We start from the raw sequence: 17037 nt of genomic DNA, 5'->3' as shown, positions 1-17037 counted from the left end.
CTGTTTTACATTTTGGGAAGATCTTTCATTGAGAATTAGAAGTCCTTCATTGCAGAGATGTCTTCATTTTAACCTTTGTTTTATTTGTGATCGTGAATTACCTCTTTTTTACCATACGAGAATGCTCAGTGGAACATGGAAGAACTCCATACTGTGAGATACTTTTCTATTTTGATGACTGCCTATCAAGAGTCTTAAGGTAACTTTCTAAGTAAAGTTGTCACCAAGGAACTCTTCATTCTAGTCTGTCTCTAAAGTTTAGTGTCTTTTGAAATGAAATTTTAAAAAAATAACATTTTTGATCCAAGACTGCAAGCCAGAGTTCCTACAATAAGGCCTATGCCCTCTAGGATATACCTAACCTGGAGAAGGCAAGGTCATATTTTTAGATTATAACAATACACTGTCACCCTGATTTCTCAGTAGGAGGGAAAACATGAACTGCTTCAGGCATAGTGGCAATATTTGGAAATAATGTGTCAAAAAGCATTGCATTGTGGAGGAAGGAACCAGGATTTTATTTGCCACATGTATCTGAAGCAGATCCCACACAGGGTTTCAGACCCAAACTGTAAATACTGGGACAGGAGACCAATCAGCCTGACTTTTTGGATACTAATGATGCTAGCACATCGATTATAGGAAAAAAGAAAACGAGTCTCATTCTTTTCAGATTTTCAGCATAAAGGTTGACAGAAAATTTCAGTTAGCCTTATAAAATGACATTGACAAAATGAGAACACCTGTTGTAAAATGTAAGGGCTTCTTACGTTAGATTTTTAAATTCAAGACACTTCTGACCACTGGAAATGATATAAATTTTTAAATTGGTTCCATTGATGTTAATGTGCCAAATATTTCCATACATGTAATAGTTACTTGAATAGGCCACTAGGTTAGGGATGAAATAATCATCATGGATTACAAGTGGTTGTTTAAAATATTGTTTGGTTACTGGGTACCTTTCTTTTCCAACCAAGAACTTTGCGCCTGCTATGCTGGGGATAATCTTGATGCAAAAGATACTTGTTTTTATATTTGCCTTTAGAATAAAAGCAAAAGCTGTGTATTTTATGACTTTGCCCTTAAATCAGTAATATTACACAGGCAAATCATGCTTTGTCACATTTTTTGAGACTTCATTTCTTTGCCTATTTTTCTCATTTTGAGATTAACTTCTGTAGTTTCTTTTGCTTTGTGGGGAAACTAAGTACATTGAGGATATAAAAATTTAAACGTCCACTGAGGCATTACTAAGCTTAGCATTATTATATTGGGATCCTTGGTCAAAAAAAAAAACATTTCTCACACATTTGCTATATAACTGATATTAAAATAGCATTCACTAAAAGGAAATGTCTTCTATGATAATATTTGCTGGAAAAGAATATATTCTACCAGGCCAATGATGGTTTTATTTTTAAACTAATTTGATTTTATTTGAAATCTGTTTTGCTTGAAAAGTAAAATCTCAGGGCACCTGGGTGGCACAGTCCTTTAAGCATCCGGCTCTTGATTTCAGCTCAGGTCATGATCTCAGGGTCATGAGATGGAGCCCCACATTGGGCTCCGCGCTCACTGGGGAGTCTGCTTAAGATTCTCTCTCTCCCTCTCCCTCTGCCCTTCCCCTTACTGCCCCCCACCTCACCCCCCACTCACACTCATTTTCTCTCTCTCTCTCTCTAAAAAAAAAAAAAAAAAGGAAAAGGAAAATCTCTTTTGCTAAATATTTTAAGGATTTCTTACATAGACTGAGTTGCCATGCAGGGCACTGGTGATGTGAAAAGGTACAAGACAGTGTCCCTGCTTCTGGGGAGTTTCCAATCTAGTTGGAAGAGTCAGATGACTTGTTCATGTGCACACACGCTGAGTATATTGATGGACAGGGACACTTCCTGTGTTTTCACAGAGAAAAGGTGATTTAAGTCTATTGACCAGTATATACCTGAGGCCTTGTACAGTGCACATTGCTGACACACAGGAAATTTTCATTACTAATGAACTGATGAGTAACAGGGCTCTTAAAATCTGGGTTTTGGAGGATAGAAGGAAGTTCTATGAGTAACCTGGAGGCTGATTTTGCAGGTGCAAAATCCTAATAGATTGTGTATTATGTTCTGAAGTGTTAGCATTTGATTTGTTCAAGGAGTCAGACCAATGCGAGGTAATAAAAAAGGAAACATTACAATTAGTAAATTTTAAAAGAGCTGTTGGTTTTTAGAGCAGTTTTAAGTTCACATCAAAATTGAGTGGGAAGTACAGAGATTTCCTGGATCCCCCCTGGCCCCACATATGTATGGCTTCCGTCACTATGAAAATCCCACGCCAGAGTGGTACGTTTGCCACAACCGATGAACCTGAAGATCGTAGTTGGCATTAGTTCACTCTTGGTGTTGCACATTCTGTGGGTTTGGACAAATGGAAAATGACATGTATCCACCATTATAACATCATACAGAGTAGTCTCACTGCCCTAAAAACCCTCTCTGCTCGGCCTATTCCTCCTCCCTCTCCCCTAAACCCTGGCAACCATTGCTCTTTTTACTGTTTTAATAAATTTCCGTTTTCCAGGATGTCGCACAGTAAGTAGCCTTTTCAGATTGGCTTCTTTCACTTAGTAATATGCATTTTTAAGGTTTCCTCCGTGTCTTTGCATGACCTGATAGGTCATTTCCCTTTAGTACTGAGTGATATTCCATTGTCTGGATGGACCATGTTTATTTATCCTTTCACCGACTCAAGGACATCTTCATTTCTTCCAGTTTTGGCAAATGATGAATGCAGCTGTTATACACATAGCAAATCACTTTTAAAACAATTTTCTGATCACTGCTTGTGCTTAGGTAGTTTGGGGCCGTAATGATGACAATGAAGATGATGATGATTGCATATTTTCAAGTTAATTTACATAATAAGTGACATAATTTTTTTTCTGCAGTAAACTTTACATGGTGTGCTTTCCAAAGCCTTCTGAGTTCAGTATTGTTAATGCTACTCCATTTTGCACGCGTGGTGATAGCGTATTGAGGTATTGATTTGCTTTTCTTCGGTTTGGTATTGTTTTGCGTTAGAATTGTCGTTCTCAACCAGGGGCTATTTTCGTCCCTGAGGACATTGAGAAATGGTGGCTGCACAACTGGCATCTGGTGGGCTGAGGTCACGGACGCTGCTGAATGTGCTGCCATGCACAGGACATCCCCGTAATAAAGAATCAGCCGCCCCCAAGTTCCCACAGTGCGGAATTTGAGAAGCCCTGATTTAGAAACTTGGTTCATGTCCAGTGCCTCGCTCATCCATGCATTTGGCTGACACTGGCATAAATTTCTGGCAAATCATCCCGATTTCACCTTCTTTTGCTTCAGATGTGGTCCCTCTGAAGAGCCTGAAGATGAATATCCACGAAGTCGTCATGTCAAGTATATCCCTGAGAGCTTTATTGATTCCAGCAGAGCAGTAGTTCCTAACACTAGCTGCCCATCAGAATCACCTGCAGAGCTGTTTTACAATACAGATATTGTCCAGGGCACCTGGGTGGCTCAGTTGGTTAAGCATCCAGCTCTTGATTTCAGCTTAGGCCTGATCACCTGGGTCATGGGACCCAGCCCCAAGTCAGGCTCTGTGCTCAGTGGGGAGTCTGCTTGAAGATTCTCTCCCTCTGCCCCTACCCCTTTTCGCTTTCTCTCTCTTTCTCTCTTAAATAAATAAATATATATTTAAAAATATATAGATGTAGGTAATAGTCTGCACGGGTAAGGCCTGAGCATCACTTTCTCTCTCGAAGTTTCCAGATGCTCTCCCTTGGCCATGGTGTGGCTATGGTTGAAAACCACTCTCAGAGGCTGTGCTGCCAACTAAAGTGTACTAGTCAGCCGTCTTCATCACAGTACATCTGGTCTCTGAGCTATTTCTGCCTGCCAGGTGACTATAGCTAATGATACGGCATTGCATATTTTAAAGTTGCTAAGAGACGGCACTGGAGGAGATAATGCTAAGTGAAATAAGTCAAGCAGAGAAAGATAATTATCATATGATTTCTCTCATCTATGGAACATAAGAACTAGGAAGATTGGTAGGGGAAGAAAGGGATAAAGAAAGGGGGAGTAATCAGAAGGGGGAATGAAGCATGAGAGACTATGGACTCTGAGAAACAAACTGAGGGCCTCAGAGGGGAGGGGGGTTGGGGAATTGGATAGACTAGTGATGGGTAGTAAGGAGGGCACATATTGCATGGTGCACTGGGTATTATACGCAACTAATGAATCATCGAACTTTACATCGGAAACCGGGGATGTACTGTATGGTGACTAACATAACATAATAAAAAAAACATTGAAATTTAAAAAAAAAGTTGCTAAGAGAGTAGGTCTTTCTCATCACAAGAAAAAAGTTTTGTGGGGCGCCTGGGGGGCTCAGTCGTTTAGCGTCTGCCTTCAGCTCAGGGTGTGATCCCAGGTCCCTGGGATCGAGTCCTGCATTGGGCTCCATGCTCCGCTGGGAGCCTGCTTCTTCCTCTCCTACTCCCCCTGCTTGTGTTCCCTCTCTCACTCGCTGTCTCTCTCTCTGTCAAATAAATAAATAAAATCTTTAAAAAAAAAAAAAGAAAGAAAGAAAAGAAAAAAAAAAAGAAAGAAAGGAAAAATTTTGTGACATATATGGTGACAGATGTTACCAGGACTTATTGATTGTGGTGATCATTTCACAGTGTATGTAAATATCGAATCATTATGTCATACACCTGAAACTAATACACTGTTATCTGTCCATTACTCCTCAGTTAAAAAGAAGAGTAGCTTATTATTAATTATAATTATAATATATTATAATTAATAATTATAATTATTATATATTTATTATTTATGCTCAGATGACAGAATATGTATCTGTCACAGTACTAGCAATGAAAAGCTAGAAATAAACATGATAATTATGAGATATTTTATTACATACATACATATTTTTACCTGGGATTACACTTGGTCATTTTTTTAAAATTTATTTGAGACAGAGAGAGCACAAGCAGGGAGGAGGGTCAGAGGGAGAGAGGGAGCAGAAAACTCTCTGCAGACAGGGAGCTCAAGGCGGATTCGACCCCAGGACCCTAAGATCATGACCTGAGCGGAAGGCAGACACTTCACTGACTGAGCCACCTAGGTGCCCCTACACTTGATCATTTTGAATAATTCTTCAATTTGAGTAATTATCAAATCCTAAGATAAAACATTACATAGGAAGATAGAATTATATTTTTAGCTTGTTTAAATTTGGGATACTTTCGTGACCATGAACTGCAGTTCCCTGAAATGTAACAGGTTTGCGCTTAAAATTCAAAAGTAAGGTCTTTTGTGCCTTTCTTAGAACAAAACGTATAAATTAGTAGTCATGAAAATACTTTCTCCCAGCAGAGATTTCCTCTGTTAGCACTGAGCTCTATTAATTGGCTCGGGCATTGCAGCTTGCCGAGGAAAGCAAGTGTGAGTCCCTACGGTGGTTTCCAAAGTCACGCCTTCCATCACCCCATAAAGTAGCAGCAGTCACACAGTTCAAAGTGTTCCAGTCCACTTTGAATCTAAACCTATTGAATTATAAGTCCCATTCTACAGTGAACAGCACCTTCAAAAGAAGCTTTTGAGAAATCCCCTGGGACAGAAAGAAAACCAAGATAGAGAGGATGTAGCCAGAGGCATGCTGATTACTCTCCCGGGGACTTCCGAGTGGCTTTTAGCCTTGCAAAGCAATGTGCTTCAAGCTGCCGTATCATGTTCGTTGTTCTCGAGACTATAAATCAGCCTTAGGATCTACAATTGCAAATGATGAAAATGTTAATAAAGAGGGCTTTTTTCTTCCAAGGAGTTCCATTCACAAGATTTCTTCAGTTTTGGGGTGGTTTCCAAACTTTCTAGAGCCTTTCTTCTTGAGTGGGAGCCTGCCTTGAATAACTTTCCCAGACTCAAGAACTTCTTTTTACTTTCTCCACACGTGAAATGAAATCTAAGTCCCTTATTCGGCACAGTCCTATCATTCAGACAAAACATATATTTTTATAGTCGTGGCAGTAATCCCAATAATGCTGTCTTGTATGAAAATAGCTAATATTTGTCTGTACTTCTTACAAGTCCAATTCTATGCTCAATGATTTTTTTGTGCTACCTCATTCCAGCCTCACTAAATCACGTATGATCAATTTAACAGGTATTCTCATTTTAGAAAGGCAGACACAGCAGCATAATGAGCAGCCCGACTCCATCCAGCTCAAAAGCCCGTGCCTTTAATCAATGTGCTATAAATCCCCGTTTATTGCTAAATAAATGTGACATTTAGGTTAGGGACACAGTCAGTGAGTGGCATGTTGGTGCTTGATAAATCAATCCGTCTCCACCCAATGACAGAATAGGGGCAAAGAATAGAAAATGGTAAAGAATGGAAAATGACTCATCAACTCGTACAGATTAGCCGTGTTAGAAGTGAGTGGGTACTGGTATGTGAAGTTTGCTTATGGATACTTGGAGGCTTAGCAGACCTTTCTCACCTAGACGGGGTGCGTGAGGCCATGAGAACAGAGGAATTCCGAGCCAGCAGCCACACTGCCCAGGGAGCTTCCTCTGTTCATTTGCTTCATTCCAATCCCAAAAAAGAGAGAGAATAAAGATTACCCAAGAAATATTTCCCTTTCTCTCTGGTAGAGTCACACAGTATGTTTACCATAGATAATCAAGTGTGTTTTAAGAGCAGATACTGTCTAGATTTCCACATGGAATATTTGTATTCCTCTGATGAGAAAAACAAGGGGGAAGTGTTTATTGCTTTCTCTGACCTCAGAAATCTTCAGACATACTTTTACATATCTTAGGCCCTCATTAAGTATTTTTTGAGCAAGACGAAAAATTCTACAAGTGATTTAAACTTTCTATTAAAATTCTATAATTTATATAGATAATTTTATTTAAATTATCTAATTTTAATTTATCTAATTTAAATTATCTAATTTTAAATAGATAATTCTATTAAAAGAGTAAATGGCCAATAAAGGATATTTACTCCTATTCCTTCGGTGATTTAAAGAAGTTAATATTCAACAGGTTTTATTTTCTAATATTTTTAGACCAGGCTTTGTTTCATCTTGGACATCAAGGTGTAAATATGTCTGCCGAATCATAGTTCAAGGACATTGCTAGGACAGACGCTGGCTCTTCACACTTTCCAAGCATTAGTATTGCAGAGTAGAGACTAACAGGAAGTCAAATTTGGGAGGAGATTAAGCAGTGTTATTAAAAAGTATATGTTTAATTATGTTCTGAATTTCTGAAATCCTATGACACTTGCCAGTTTATAGGAGACAGGTTTGACCTCAGGTCTCATTGGCTTTATCTTGGCTCTTTTCTTATTTGTCATATGAATTCCCTACTACTCATAATTCCAGTAATTTCTATATTAATCACAACACAACTTTAATAAAGATGCACAAGCTCTAACAGGACAGTGACACCAAGTTTGCCATTTTTCCAAAGTGTTACTTTAGTATATGTCTTCTGAGAATTACTGAGTTTCACTTGTTTGAGATTTCACCGAAACCATAAAGTCTCTCTGTAATTCATCACCAAAGGAATTAATAGCGTTGAATAAGAGATTTAGTTTCATTCCACATATTTATTTTATTCTGTATTGTTGTTTTGAAAATGTGACTTGAGGTGTTCAAGTTAAGCCAGAATACACTACTGTTTCTCTTCAAAAGTCTTCTAGAAAGTGCCTTTGAAACTCAGAAGGGAACAAGTGTCTGTAGAAACTTAGCCTTTGGTGTACAAGGACTACATTTCAGACACTTTCAAATAGAATCCTATTGGTGCATTAGCTAATAGAGTATGTTTAAAGGATTAAAAATACAATTTCAGGGACACCTGGGTGGCTCAGTCGGTTAAGTGTCCAATTCTTGGTTTCGGCTCAGATCATGATCTTGCAGTCGTGGTGTCAAGCTCCATGTCGGGCTCCATGCTGAGCGTGGAGTCTGCTTCAGATTCTCTCTCCCTCCTCCTCTGCCCGTCTCCCCACTCGCTCACATGAGTGCACTCTCTCTTAAATAAATAAATAAATAAATAAATAAATAAATCTTTAAAAACTACAATTTCACCGTTATACTTAATGTTCACACGTGCTGGTCATTCCCATGTTCTGAATCTGATTATATAAATACATCACGGTCATCAGGAAAGCTTTCAGAAGATGCCATTTTTAAAACAGGTCATACTGTAAGGTGCGTGAACTCACAAAACACTACATGCACAGATAAGAAGGGGAGGAGGGGTAATAAAATTTGGAGTGGATCTCTCTCAGGATGCAAATTTACATCATCATCAGGTACACACAGAAAGGCATATACAAACAGAACACATCTCTTTCCAACTTCCAGTTTTGATTTGCAGATAGAGTTAAGGGTAGTTGGGTTGGGAGAAAGAAAGGGAAGTAAAATTATATCCCTTTGGGGGACATGTACAAAATATAATCATAAACAACAAAGCTGAAGATTGAGAAAGCATACTGCTGTGTGAGTTACCTGGGAGGGTGTCTCGCTTAGTATGAGTATGAGGTCCACCAAGCTGGATGTTCCTTGCAGTCAGAAAACTGAGTTCCCAGGATGCCTGGGTGGCTCAGTCAGTTAAGCACCTGCCTTCAAATCATCATGATTCCAGGGTCCTGGGATTGAGCCCCACATTGGGCTCCCTATTCAGCGGGAAGCCTGCTTCTCCCTCTCCCTCTGCTATTCCCCCTGCTTGTGCTCTCTCCTGCTCTCTCTCTGTCAAATAAATAAATAAAATTAAAAAAAAAAAAGAAAAGAAAATTGAGTTCCCCACCTGTGCATCAGCAGGACATAGAGCACAAACTAATGCACGATGGTTGCTAATATAGTATTTATGGATTGAAGGAATGAATAAATGTATGAATCAACCATTGAAGAATGGGCAAAAATGTAGTTCTAAAAACTCTCCTGGCTTTTTTCTTCTTTCATGTTTACCGTGTTTTGCTGCAAGATGACTTGCTAATCCTATGGTCGGGGACATGAGTGATGGCCCAGAAGGCTGTAGTCATACTCACAGATACAGGATTCAAATGAGAAGAACCAGATATTGTAGCAGAACAATTCCTACAGTTAGTGGTTTTCTTCCTTAGCTACTTTTCAGGGATAATCTTGATTTCGGTCTCTGATATTTGAGTATGATTCATTAATGCCATGTGACATAGGGGAAGGGAAGGAAAAAATAAGACGAAAACAGAGAGAGAGAGACAAACCATAAGAAACTCTTAACTATAGGAAACAAATTTCGGGTTGCTGGAGGGGTGGTGGGTGGGGGGATGGGGTAACTGGGTGATGAACATTAAGGTGGGCACTTGATAGAATGAGCACTGGGTATTACATGCAACTGATGAATCACTAAATTCTACCTCTGTAACTAACAATATACTACCTGTTAATTAAATTGAATTTAAATAAAAAATTAAATTAAATTTAAAAATACCACATGATAGAATAATGTGGCCACTCCCGTGAGGCTATCTGCCTATCATTCTGTTTCTAGTTGGTGTTTATCTACATGGGCACCGCATATGATGAATTAGTCCTATGATCGTGGAAAATATGCTAATGATCCAGTGACACATAACTTGCATTGAGAAATATAATCAATTTGTATCCACGTGTACATTCAAGCCTGCACTTAAACCTCAGGGTATTGTGACTTACACCTGTTCTTTTTCAGTTACCTCTGAAATACAGTTGTTAATACAAGTGTTAGCTTAGGCAATTCAAAGTATATATTTATGGAGATAATTTTATATGTAGATAATATGGATTAAGTCATTGATCAGTAATCTGAAGCAACATGAATACATCTATTTTTTAGCTCTTCATCCATCCACCAATGTATGCATCTGTCTTTTAATTAATTTATTTATTTAATTTAATTAATTAATTTTATTTATTATTATGCACCATCTTTTACTTTATGCCTCAACTAAAAATCCATTAAGTCTCTTGTTCAACTGTATCTGGGCACTTGAACAGCCTTTTTCTTCATTTTATAAATACTAAAAATATTTCTGAAATAAGTAAAAAATTTTTTTATTTTAAACTTAAAACCACATTTTATTATGATTCTATAGCAAGAATAAAATTAATAATCAAGAAAGAAGACTTCAGATTTAAAGTTGATAGAAATCACTGAAAAGGAGAAGTACACACTAAGATCACTAATACTAAAACGACTTGAGAATTACCACATTTATAATTTAAATGTAAGCCTGCCTGAGTAGCTCCCATATTTATGGTACGAATGGTGCTCTTTTAGTTGTAACATAAATTGATTGACAAAGTTTGAACTTTGCAGAATCCCCTGTACATATACCAGTTACTGTTTTCTAAAGTCTAAAAAAAAAATGTGAGGTGAGATTTTTGAGACAAATACGCGAACAAAACAGACATTAAGACACTGGTGGATTCTTCCTTCCTTTGTTGGCAGGCGCCTCTGCCCTGAGGAGGGTTTCCAGCAGGTTCTAAACAGAAGCCATGTTATTCAGCACCTCCCAGCTTTCCGCGGTGCGCTTCCCACAGTGTCGTGATCACGAGCTGCGCAAGAGGGCACTTAACACTTCAAATGAGGTTTTGTAAATTAGTCGCAAAATTCTTCTTCTCCAGTAGATTACATGTTTTCTCTCTCGGCTTTTTCTCTGTTGCAGTTTATTATGCTGACATACCTTTTCATGCTGGCCTGGCTGGGGGTCACGGCTTTCACCTCCCTGCCCGTCTACATGTACTTCAATCTGTGGACCATTTGCCGAAACACGACCTTAGTCGAGGGAGCCAATCTCTGCTTGGACCTTCGTCAGTTTGGTAGGTGGATCTCTAACTAAAACGAGACCTCGTGCTGTTTGACCTCAATGACTGCCTCTGAAATATCCCGATCATGTTGGAACCATCACGACTTGACGAGAAATGGATACTTGAGAAATGTATTAGAGTATTCCCTTTTAAGACATCCTTTTTTAAGTTTAAATATGTAGGAATTGAAGAATATTGGAGGTTGATCTCATAGCATGAATCTACAAACATGTGTGTTTGAACAGACTACCAGGTTGTATTTCCTGGTATTGGCAAGATGAAATTGTGATGTCCTTGTCCCGATTCCTTTGCGCTTGTCCAGACTTGCTATGATGCTTGTATCTACTCTTATTCTTCCATGACAAACTATACAGTTTGTGAGGTCTAGTATGAAGATCGCCTAAGAAGTATGTACTTCACTGGCTACCAGAACTTAGCATTTTATAGTAACAAAATCAAAGAATGTTAAACCGATCAGCAGCCCTCTTTGGTTATTTTTGTTTAGGGCTAAAACCTCACGTGATAAAAATAGTTTCTTATGTGTCTGTGGGCTTGTGATACACGGACCCTATTCTAATTGTTTTGTCCACGTTGACTTGTTTGATCCTTACAATAATTCTGTGTGGTGGACTCTATTATTCTTTTTATAAATGACACAGAGAGCTTAAATGAGTTGCCCAAGATTATACAGCTAGGAAGTGACAGAGCCAGGATTCAAACCCCAACAGTCTTGTTTCAGAGTCTGTGGTAATTACAGATCAGCTTGCAAGTACTGCTGATAGACAAATGCAAAGAAGTGGATCTAATCTCACCCAACCTGTTCGGAATTCTGTTCCATCCATCATTTGTTAAAAAAAAAAAAAAAATGGGAGCTACAAAATTTACAAAAGATACGGAGATCCATGTGTTTGAGTGGATTTTTCCCCCCACAGACTTGCTATTACAATCTACCCCATGAACATCTGGGAATGCGCCCTATGATTTTCTCTAATGAGGTTTCCTGATACTTCAGGAAAGTGGAGAACATTTCACTAGGTGGTGTCTGCAGACCATGGGGCTCGGTGAGGATGCTGTAGGTGGATTGTGGGGTAGAGTGAAACAGTCCAACACCAGCCAGTGGCACGCTCCAAAGCTGTAGCCTCTCCATCCCATAAGCTGGAGCCCTAAGCCTCCTTTGCCTGATCCTGATAAAAAGCAGGGCTGCTCTGTGGATAAAGTTCTTGGCAAGAAGACCACAGAGGGAACATGGACAGCTCTTCCACTGGAGAGGTTTCAGTCTTGGAATCATGTCCCACATACACACAGGAAGAGAAAGCGTTGGCAACAGCTGTTGGAGGTCATGAGAGAACAGCTGTTTGCAAAACATAACTCTGACTTCAGTTCCTCCCTTTCAATGTCTTCCTCCTGTTCTGCTGATCTGAAAAGTGGAAATTGGAAGAGATGTGTCTCAGACAGGGTTGCTAGCTAAAATACGAGCCACCTAGTGAAGTTTCAATTTCAGATAAACAAGCAATTTTTGTAGTACAGTGTGTCCAGATACTGTATGGGACACACTTATAATAGGTGTAAACCATGACTAGAATTAAAGCTGCCCTTTGAATCTTAGCACTGTTTACAACAAAGTTATCAAGATTTATTCTAATTTAACTTTTCTCCGTGATGTGGAAGAGACACCATGCAACCTTTTACATCAGATATTAAGTCTTTCTGTTTGCCCTCTATATGGAATCTACTGCCTGGATGGTATTTATTTGCCTTCCGGATTATACGCCCTCAATAAGAATCGTGAATGTGCGTTCACAATCAAGTTATCAAGGGGCATCAGCATAGAAAAGGACACTCCCCCCAAGCCTGGACTATGATCAGTACAGACATTTACTAATGTCATCAAAAAAGTGATTGAGTAGATAAGAATATGCTATAAAGCGATTTCCCTTATTTTGCTAAGTTGTCTCATTACATCTAGATGATATCTTTGCTCTTAGAGGATCAAGGTCTTTGAACCGCATCATGGGACTCTGGTCCTCTAACGGTTGGGACACCTGCTTAGTCCCTACTTGCATCTCCTTGTTCATTCCCCTGCATGTGATGAATGCATCCATGTGATACAGACCGAATGGCAAGCAGAGACATTATGCAGCTCCTACAGTTGGGGAACTTAAAGATGGTTTGTCCTATTAGGGTCTGCCATTTTTCAAAATGAGTCATGAAATAATTTGATGAGCAATTTTAATTTTTTTAATGCTTTGGTAATTATTTCTGTTGTCCTTCAATTATAGGCACAGCAATTTAATGACATTGAATGAATGAGGGGTTTGTCTTAGTAAATTTGTTGCAGAAAATGTTAAAACTGACCCCCCATAATATCCTCTAGATCCAGAATTTAAAACTGTGTTTTGTTAAAACCCGGTTATTTGATGAAACTCCACAGGGAGAGAGTGGTCCAGAGTAGGTGGGGCTCCTTTAGTCTTATAACCAACCCTCCCTTTCTTCCAGCTCATCCGCACATTGGGGCAGAAGCAGCTTGCTTTTATCTCATTTCCATAATGCCCTTCTCAGTAAAATTTCACTTCAACAAATATTTATTGAGCTTCTGTTAAGTGTCAACACTGCTCAATTTTGAAAGACAAAATCTCCATGTCAAAAAATAAAATAAATCAGGGGCGCCTGGGTGGCACAGCGGTTAAAGCGTCTGCCTTCGGCTCAGGGCGTGATCCCGGCGTTCCGGGATCGAGCCCCACGTCAGGCTCCTCCTCTGTGGGCCTGCTTCTTCCTCTCCCACTCCCCCTACTTGTGTTCCCTCTCTCGCTGGCTGTCTCTATCTCTGTCAAATAAATAAATAAAAATCTTTAAAAAAAAAATAAATAAATAAAATAAAATAAATCAAAATTTGACAAACACTTAGATCATAGACCTCAGAAGAAATGCACAGAGAGATGCCATTTGACTCACTTTGAAGATGGATGAAAGGGGCCAGGAGCCAAGCAATGTGGATAGCCTAGAGAAGCTACAAAAGGATACTTCTGGTATTCTATCATCTTTAAGATTAGTAATGTAAATGGTAAGTTATTTGAAAATTCAGCATTTATATTTCCTAGCAGGGAGTTAGTTTCCCACCACCCTGTAAGGGATCATAGTACCATTATACCTACTCCTTCTGCTTACCTCCACCTCTAGCTTGCAATTTCCTCTGTAAGAAATTTATGCCCTGAGCCCTGGTGCTTCGACTGCCTGAAACCTCCAAGAGGCTTTTATTGCCCTAACGATGAAAGTAATAGGAACTGTGCACACGATGCAAGTTTTTCCTAGTTCAGACACAACCAATTCTTAGAAAGCCAGAAATATATTACTTCGGTTTAACTAGTTTAAATGACATTTAAAAAAAAAAAAAACTGTAGAGAAAGCTCGTGGCTGCAGCTCTGATGAATCAAATTCTTACTGTTTGCTCTCCTTTCAGTGTGTTCTTGCTGCTTCTCTTGTACAATCCTGACTTGTTACCTGTTTTTAAGAAAGTGGAAAGGTCACTGCGTATATTTTAGTTAAGGGCTCTTCTATATCGAGTGGAATTAATATGTATGAATGTACTCAATATTTAGAAAAACTAGTGAATCTGACTAGTTTGCTTCATTGCAGTGAGGCCAGTTTGGCCATTCATTGACAGAGACACACGAATCCAAATAATCAAGTTTTCAGATTTGCACGGCAGCACATCTTAGATACCCTGATGCTCATTTTCATAGCTTCACATTAAACAGGTGTGGATTGACAAACTATAATTAACTTGCAATGTGTATAGGTGTGGTTTATGGTATTTATATCATAAAAACTGGATGATATATTATATACATATGTATTTAACATCAGGAGTACTGGAGACCGAATGGAAGGGTTCGGTTATAATATTTTAAAGGTGATGGAGGAAGCCTTCACCAAATAGCCGTTATGGGAAAGATATGAGGGTCACAGGAATATTCATGGTGGAGGGAAGATCCAGGCAAAGTTACCAAGGCAGCTCCATGCCTAGCATCTTCAGCAAACAGCAGAGAGGCCAGTGTGGCCGAAGTAGAACGAGAAAGCAGGAAGAACGGATCCGGATGGAGTCTGGGAGTCATGGAATGCCATGCTGACTGCACGGCAGGACGTCATCCATTTAGAGACTTTTATTCTGAAGGGAGTAGAGGCTATTTGCAGGTTTGGGCAGAAAAGAAGCAATATCCCCCTTACCTTGTGGATGAACCGCTCTGGCTGCCATATGGAGAACTGACTGTCCCAAGAGGAGAAGCAGGGAAGCCGGTTGGCACTCTTGTCGTAGCCCTGAGGTGGCTGAGTGGTGGCTCAGGTGGGGTAGTAGTGAGAGAAATGGGGAGAAGTGGTCTGGTGCTGATTGTACTTTGAAGATAGGGGCTGCAGAATGTCTTGACAGGTGGACATGGGGGATTGAGAGAAAAAGAGGACCCAAGGAGGAATGCAGTTGTGGCCGGGACCACGGGGAAGACTGACTGGCTGTCACATGAGCTGGGGAGCCTACAAGAAGAGCTTGTGTGGGAGGGAGGCAGGCAAGGGAGATCAGAGTTGGCTTTTGAAGATGTTGGTTTTTAGAGACTTATTAGGAATCTAAACAGAGTTGTCAAAGGTAAGAAATTGGGTATATGAGTCTTGATTTCAGGAGAGAGGCCACAGGGCTGGCTGAATGGGTTTGAGGAGCTGTTGATAATTTCTAGCAAGCTCTGAGACTCAGTGAGATCGGCAGGGGACAAAGATGGCAGAGGTGTGTGCGCTGGGAGCTCCCAGGAACGAGGTCCTAGAGAGAGGGGACCTGGGAGAATCAAAAGATAAAAACAGGAGTCCGTAGATTTGGGGACATAATGAAGAAGCACATGAAGGAGCGGGAGTCAGCAGCTGCCTCCAGCACTGCCAACTGGCCAGGAAAAGAATGGAGAACTCATCTTTGGTTTTATTTATGTGGAGGTCATGGCTGGTTTCCATGGGGTTGAGGCAAAATCTGACTGGAAAAGGTGGAAAAGGTTTAAGCAGAAAGGAAAAGAAGGGAATGGCTAACTGTTGAACATAGTCAATGCTTCTGAGGAATTTTGCTGCAAAGGTGAAAAAAGACACAGGTAAGGAAATGTGTGCGGAGCCTGGGTATTCCACACGAATGACGTCTGTAGTGACTCAGCATGGAGAAGCATGGCATTTACCAGGAAGCTTTCTCAATAATGATGGTTTATGAGACACATCTTAGGGGCTTCTTATTTCGCCTCTCCCCTCCTAGCGCCATCTTGGCAGAAAGGAAAGGTCACAGAGAAACATGTCTGCATTCGATGGACTGCAAGTCGATTACTTTAAAACGAAAATAATTGCACAAACTATTGTCAAGGCAGAATGGCAGCAGCTCCATAGAGTGAGAGCTGACGGTGTACCTCAAAGCCAGAATATGTGAATAGATACACATATTAACATTAAATAAAGAGAAGGCAGTGCTAAAAGCTTAGATACTAGTTCACCCAGAACTCGGGGGGGGGGGGTTCCCTTTATGTATATATGTTTAATTCTTCAGTAGTTCTCAAAACAAAATTCAAGACCCATTTAAGGCTAACCTTGATCACTTTTCTGTAAAATAAGATCCATGGCACTGTAGCATGTATGTGCTTGTTAGAAGATGCAATACTCCCTGGGGTGCCTGGGTGGTTCCGTCGTTAAGCGTCTGCCTTTGGCTCAGGGCATGGTTCCAGGGTCCTGGGATCGAGCCCCACATCAGGCTCCTCCACTGGGAGCCTGCTTCTTCCTCTCCCACTCCCCCTGCTTGTGTTCCCTCTCTCGCTGGCTGTCTCTCTCTCTGTCAAATAAATAAACAAGATCTTTAAAAAAAAAAAAAAAAAAGATGCAGTACTCCCGGCAAACACTCACAGTTTCTGATTTCAAAGTCTGCGGTGGAGTCCAGAAATACATATTTTTGAGCATTCCCCAGGTGATTCTGATGCAGTTAGTCTGTAAGCCAACTGGAGCAAGGGGGAATATGAGCAAAATTACAGGGTTTTTAAATTTTTTTTCATACAAATAACAGTGTTTTCAGTATTAGCAGAGAATAATTACTCCTTTGGGCAATATGCTTTTATAGACTAACAGAAGCTTTGTACCAGCAGAATAAATTTAGACCCACACTTCAGCACAGT

General features: G+C 39.9%; 1 protein-coding gene across 1 annotated transcript in view; it reads left to right on the top strand.

The window, feature by feature from the left end:
- The window catches only part of GPM6A (glycoprotein M6A), a 57261-nt gene that overhangs the window by 32275 nt on the left and 7949 nt on the right, over window positions 1-17037 (top strand). Inside the window, exon 4 of the mRNA XM_008708892.2 lies at window positions 10723-10876. Coding sequence (XP_008707114.1) covers window positions 10723-10876 — 154 coding nt within the window. The remainder of the gene's footprint in view (window positions 1-10722; window positions 10877-17037) is intronic.

This window comes from Ursus maritimus, unplaced genomic scaffold (genome assembly GCF_017311325.1).
Source record: "Ursus maritimus isolate PB19 unplaced genomic scaffold, ASM1731132v1 scaffold_28, whole genome shotgun sequence".
In the NCBI taxonomy this organism is placed as follows: domain Eukaryota; kingdom Metazoa; phylum Chordata; class Mammalia; order Carnivora; family Ursidae; genus Ursus; species Ursus maritimus.
This window is presented reverse-complemented; position numbering and strand designations above follow the sequence as displayed.